This window comes from Nestor notabilis, unplaced genomic scaffold, assembly GCF_000696875.1.
Source record: "Nestor notabilis isolate BGI_N333 unplaced genomic scaffold, ASM69687v1 scaffold11675, whole genome shotgun sequence".
NCBI classification, from domain to species: Eukaryota; Metazoa; Chordata; class Aves; order Psittaciformes; family Psittacidae; genus Nestor; species Nestor notabilis.
The window spans coordinates 1-6,509 of record NW_009928869.1 but is presented as its reverse complement, the minus strand read 5'-3'; the positions used below and the strand labels follow the sequence as shown (position 1 = coordinate 6,509).

The following is a 6,509-nucleotide window of genomic DNA, read 5'->3' as shown; positions in this document are numbered from 1 at the left end:
GCTACAATTTGCCTCCACTTCTGCTCTCACCCAGCGCCTCCAAGAAGAGCTGAGCTACCCCTGCAGAGGATGCTCAGCTCCTGGTCAAGCAAATCCACTCCCTCAGCCTCTCCTCACCTGCCATGGGCTTCAGCCTTCCTGGAGGGTGACCCCAGCCTGGTTTGCAGGCGTGCTCCCCTCCACCTGCAGGACAGTGGTTCCTCTACAACACCCAACCTGCCCAGGGGCTCACAGGGACCTTCCCGAGCCTACAAACAAGCAAAGACCTGAGGCCAGTCAATGAATAGCCAGTGCCAAACCACTGTATTTATTGAGATCCCGTGTTGAGGCCAGGCAAGCTGCAGCAGTGTCCTGTGTTCTGCTGCCCTCCAGCCAGCACCTCTGACTGGGGGCTGACATCCCAACAAGCTATTCCTGCTCTTGCTGCCTAACCAGGAGCAATTTGGGCTTTGCTTCCTCACCAGTGCTCTGTCACCCATGAGACACTCCTATAGTGCCCACAGCCATGAGACTCAGCTTCCACCCTGTGGGGGAATGGCCCCAGTGTGCTCCCAGCAGCCACACAGTGCTCTGAGAGGCAAGGGACTACTGCAGAACCAGCCCAGCTGAGCAGAGCACTGCTTCCACCAACCCCAAGAAGTTGCACAGCTGCTATTTCCAACCAAGCTCCAAAGAAGGGGCCCAGGAACCATCAGAGCAGGGCACGCAGGTGCCTGTGCCTGTTCTCTCGCACCCCTTTGCACAATGTGCTCGTCACTCCAGTCCCAGCTCTGCTGAGCATCAGCAGGCAGCAAACTTCTGCTGGATGAGTCTGTACCTGAGCAGCTCCTGCTCAGAGACTGATGGCTGCAACCTTGCAGCAGCCTGCAGGAAGTCATCCATGGTCAGGATCAGAGCAGAACTCTCACTATCCAGCCCTGCGGGAGAGAGGACAGGAACAGGCTGAGACAAGCACAGGGGTAGCTAGCAAGATCCAAAAGCCTCCTCTCCAGCCACCAGAGACTGGAAGGAAAACCTGTGTCTCTCTCCCTCTCCCTGAGGTCAAGCACTGGAGGTAAAGATGATTAATCTGCAGAAAACTGCCCCTCTGCTCCCCTCTGGTGAGACCCCCCCTGCAGTCCTGTGTCCAGCTCTGGGGCAACTACACAAGAGGGACGTGGAACTGCTGGAGCGAGTCCAGAGGAGGGACATGGACATGCTCCACAGGCTGCAGCACCACTGCTCTGGAGACAGGCTGAGAGAGCTGGGCTGGTTCAGCCTGGAGAAGAGAAGGCTCCAGGGACACCTTAGAGCAGCTTCCAGTGCATAAAGGGGTGACAAGAAAGCTGGAGAAGGGCTTGTAGCTGACAAGGGCCTGTAGGGACAGGACAAAACTTGACAGAGGGGAGATTGAGATGATACATCACGAAGAAACTCTTCCCTGTGAGGGTGCTGAGGCCCTGGCACAGGGTGCCCAGAGAAGCTGTGGCTGCCCCATTCCTGGCAGTGTTCAAGGCCACGTTGGACACAGGGGCTTGGAGCAACCTGCTCTAGTGGAAGGTGTCCCTGCCCATGGCAGGGGGTTGGACCTGGATGAGGTTTAAGGTCCCTTCCAACCCAAACCAGCCTGGGATTCTATGACTAAACTGCTGCAGTAAGCCAGAGCCAAGCATTCACACATGGTCCCAAAGATATTGGGCACAGCCCAGTCACCAGCAGTGGTAACTCTTCCCTGTGTGGGACAGGCAGGGGCCAGGCTCCTACCTTCCTCGATCCATTCCACCTTGCGTTTGACAGCACACATCATGGCATCGGAGCACAGGGCGTAGATGTCTGCTCCCGTCAGCTGAGTTGGGCATTTTTCTAGGACTGTGGTGAGATTCACAGAGGGATCCAGTTGAAACCTGCCAAGAGAGAGAAACCTGCAGGTGTAAAGCCCACAGAACAAAAACAAGACCAGGAGAGACACAGGGGGTTGGAACTAGATGATCTTAAGGTCCTTTCCCACCCTAACTATTCTATGATTCTATCACAGGGTAGCCATCATGACTGGGCCCCACATTCCACAGCTTCTGCACTGTGCTCTGCGTGCCCCAAACAAAAATCAAAGGGGGTTTGTGTTTGTTTTTTAAATGCAGTCACTTGTCTTTGGAACATCCCTGCAGCAAGGTCCTGTGTCCTGCTAAGCAGGATCAAAGGCAACTTTGAGTTTTTACTCAAGAGACATCGAGTGCTCCACATGCCTGGGAACAGCCTATGGCCAGGGCTGGACACAAACGTGTTTAATTAGAGACAGTACAAACCACTGTAACACCAAAGCACTGTATCAGAGCCACGCTGCAGACAGTCAGCCTCCTTCAGTACCAGCACAGTGCTGCAGGGCATGACTAGCAACACTGGTGTGAAAGGACGCCTGTAGCCAGCCCATGCTCTTGTCTCCTGTGAGCCTATCCTCAAAAGCAACAGTGATCACAGCTGTCCAGGTGGGGAAGTCCCCAGAGAGGCAGGTTCACAAGTGCTCACCCTGCTGTGGTGGGTGGTACCTCTGCTCTCACATTGTGGGGATTGCTTTCCTCCTCCAGAGATGCTCTCAGGAGCCCAGGGAAGCTGGAGAAGCAGCAGAATCCTGCTGCTCACAGATCCCACACGACCAGTATGGGGAAAGACACACAGAGCACAGGCTGAAGACCCCTCAGCATCACAGCAGGAGAGGCAGCAAGATAAATGGAGCTTCCCATGTTGCTACACTGTAGTCTCATCACACTGTTAGGATCTGGCTGAGCTCCTCAAGAACAACTGCCTGAAAGGAAGATGGAGCCAGGAGGGGGCTGGTCTCTGCTCCCAAGGAACAAGAGACAGGACAAGAGGAAATGGCCTCAAGCTGCGCCAGGAGAGGTTTAGACTGGGTATTGGGAACAATTCCTTCCCCAGAGGGCAGTCAGGCATTGGAACAGGCTGCCCAGGGCAGTGGTGGAGTCACCGTCCCTGGAAGTGTTCACAAACCTCGTAGATGAGGCCCTCAGTGACATGGGTTAGTGGTGGCCTTGGCAGTGCTGGGAACGGTTGGACTGGATGATCTTGAAGGTCTTTTACAACCCAGCTGATTCTATAATTCTGTGTGTGCATGGTGACTGGAGAACTCTGCCAACCTCTCCACTTTGACAGCACCTGAGCCATCTTGCAGGAAAACCAGCCCCAGCTGTGCTTAGGGATCTGCCCCATCATCTTCCCCTACCTGCTGGCTGTGGGCCAGTGCCTCAGGTGCTCCCCAGGGCTCAGACATGAAGCCAAGCTGGAGCACACCACACACCAACCCTAAGCAGGCTGTGACCCACTGTGGGTGGCAGAAGGCTGCTGCAAGAGCCTGGGGTTACTCACTTCCTGGTGACGGCGCTCAGCACCTGCAGCTGCGACTCCCGGTCTTCATTTATGCCCACATAGACCAGTTTGTCAAACCTGCCAGCAGAGAGGAGAGACAGCTGAGAAGAGGTCCAGACCAGCCTGTCCCTGCTGCACCAGAAACTGAAGGTGGCCCTGAGACAACTCCTTGTGCTATCAAATTCATGGATGATACAAAGCAGTTGGTGTGCTGGAGGGCAAGGCTGCTCTTCAGAGGGACCAAGGCAGGCTGGAGAAATGGGCTGACAAGAACCACATAAGGTCCAACAGCAGCAGATACAAAGTCCTGCCCTGCCACGGGCAAGCCACAGGTATGAAGACAGGCTGAGGGTTACCAATTGCTCCCACCAGTCTGGTGCCACAGCAGGTCCCTTCTTGCCCTGCTGCGCTGCTGTGGCAGTAACAGAGTGGTGGGGGCTGACAAGCAGTGGTATCTTGTGCTGCTGCTACAGCCACAGGCACTGGCCTCCTCTTGGCTTCCTTTCCCCCCGGCAAGCCAGGGCCAAGGGGCTTCAGGAACAGCCTCTGTGGAGGGAACATGGTGGGGACACAGTCCAGCACATCACTGCCTGAGAAACTCTGGGGAACTACCTGGAAGCAGAGTAGGATACAACATACCTGCCCGGCCGGAGCAGAGCTGGGTCCAGGAGGTCAGGCCTGTTGGTAGCTCCAATGACAAACACCTCTCTGGTGGAATGAAGGCCATCAAGCTCAGCTAGGAGCTGCGAGACAACTCTGCAAGGAGCAAGACAGGATGCACACAACTAGGCTTTGGCAAGTCACCCACTGCCACCCTGAGGACACCCTGGCAGGCCAGCAATGCTGCCAAACAGTCCTGAGGGCAGTGAACAGCAGACCAAGCTCTGCAGCCATGGGGCTTAAGCTGGTCTGGTAGCACAGTACTTCAGGGCTGCACAGACCTTCTGGAATAGGGATATCTCTACCAGGTCCTGCAATCACCTGAGGCAACCAACAGGCACCATACCCAGCCCCTTCCAGAGCTAGTGGTTTGTCTGTGAGAAGATGGGACAACAGGGACACATGGTGTCACTGGAGAACTCTGCAGAACCTCTCATGGATGGAGAATAGGATTCCCTGGGGACTATAGGCTCACCAGAAGAGGCCTGGGGGAAATAACCCCATTTCTGGGTATGTCCACATTGTACATACTTGTTTCTACCAGAGGCAGCTGAAAGGTTTCCCACTGCAGAGAAAGAGCAGCTAATAGGAGAGCAAAACAGGGGTGCAAAAGATGACCTCAGAGAGGCCAAAGGGAGCAGTTGGCAGCCACAGAAGCAGCTGGAGGAGACTTTGTCTGACCATATGTTTGCACAACAAGCTTGGGCAATTGGGAATGTGCAGCAATGCAAACAGCAGAACTAATGTCCAGGCCAAGGGAGCAGGGAGGGAGAAAAGTGGAGAGTTGGGATGGACTCTGCCTTGCAGGGCAGCCCTGTGTATCACCCCATCTAGGCAGGTATATGCTCTCCCAAGGATGCACAGTGCTCACTCACCTGTCCATGACACCCCCTGAATCTCCACTCCTCCCACGACTTGGGGCCAGGGAATCCAGCTCATCGAAGAAGACAATGCAGGGAGCAGCTGCCCTGGCTCTGGCAAACACTGGGAGAAGACAGCACAAAAGGTGAGAAAGACCTGGAGGAGCAGCCACCAGCAACGGAACCTGCTACACCCCCAGCAGGGAAGAGCTGGGGGTGGAAAACAGCTGCCCATTGCCTCCCCACCACCAACTGCTACTGCCTGTGGGGCTCAGCGGGAGCAGGGACAGGCAGCACCCAGCATGATGGGCCCTGAGGCTCAGCTGTGCCTCTGAGGGCCTGCTGCCCCACCAGGAACACTGGGGATAAGAGTGGCAGGAGCAGAGAGAGCAGGAGGGGAAGCTGCAGCGAGGCAAGGAGCAGACTGTATTAGACTGTTGGGTTCATGCCCTTACTGGGGGGTTTAAGCACTACCTCCTCCTCCCCTCCAGCACCACAGAAAAGCCCCATCTTCCCACATGCAGGAGCAGGATGCATCTCCTCACCATTACGCACGTTTTCCTCGCTTTGCCCAACGTACATGTTGATGAGCTCCGGCCCTTTCACACTGTGGGGCAGGGAGAAGAGGGAGCCAGTTAGAGGATGCCTATCCACTGCCAGGAGAAAGCCAGTCCCGCTGCATGACGCCCCGCTCTTCACCTAAGGAATGTCATGGTGCATGTGGTTGCCACAGCTTTTGCCAGTAAGGTTTTCCCTGTCCCCGGAGGCCCATACAGCAGCAGCCCAGAGCGGCACAGACCCAGTGACAGCAGCTCCGGGTGCTCGAAGGGCAACTGGATAGTGTCCAGGATCTCCTTCTTCACCTCCTGGAGCCCGCCAACATCCTGCCAGGACACGGAAGGGATCTGCCAAGAGAGGGAGAGTCACTGTCAGCGTGCCTGGGGAGCCCCTGCTCCAGCGGGGTACCAGCCATCAGTCTCTTGTGCCATCAACACCCACATTTCCCCTCTCCAGAGCTTTGCAGTGGGGAAAGCAGACCACACATGTCTTCATGCAAGCTGTGCTTGCAGCATGCTGCCTCATCGCCAGTCCTCTCTTGTACCTCCTAGTGCCTGAGAGCAAAAATACCCCAGGCAAAGTATCCACCAGGGCTGCCTGCAGCCTTGTGGGGAGACCCCTGGGACACATGAAGGAGGGTAAAAATAAGAATAGGGGAAAATCAAAATGAAGCCCAGACCTACCAATTATGAGCTACTTGTGTTCAGGGCACTTCGTCCCTGAGGGCAGCAAGATTGTGCAAGGACTTCACACCAGAGTGACAAAACCTGGGCTACGAGGACCCTTGTCATTAGAAGGAGAATGTGAGAGACAGACATCCTGGAGGACACTGTACAGAAAATTATCTGCTTTTGAATGAGAGGGATGCAAGAACAAAGTCCATGAATGCTTGCAGGAAATAGATAGGATGGGGTCAACTGCAAACACCCAGGAGATCACTGTGAAGAGAAGAAAGACAGCAAGCTTGAGAGGGGGGAGTCACGCCACTTGTGCTGAGCAAAACTATCTCAGAGGATGCTGCTGCTCTGTTCCTGGCTTCAGAAATAGCAGTGTCCTGGGTTCAGCTACAGCAGT

At 55.3% G+C, this 6,509-nt stretch overlaps 1 protein-coding gene across 1 annotated transcript; it reads right to left on the bottom strand.

Moving 5' to 3' along the window:
• Positions 1–756: 756 nt before the first annotated feature.
• On the bottom strand, positions 757–5,782 carry LOC104405884 (peroxisome assembly factor 2-like; the record flags this gene model as incomplete). The annotated part of the gene is made up of 7 exons (XM_010014724.1): positions 757–917; positions 1,744–1,883; positions 3,358–3,435; positions 3,997–4,113; positions 4,893–5,001; positions 5,423–5,484; positions 5,577–5,782. Coding segments are annotated over 7 exons (849 nt in total), but the record flags the coding sequence as incomplete, so codon positions are not given.
• Positions 5,783–6,509: the final 727 nt, after the last annotated feature.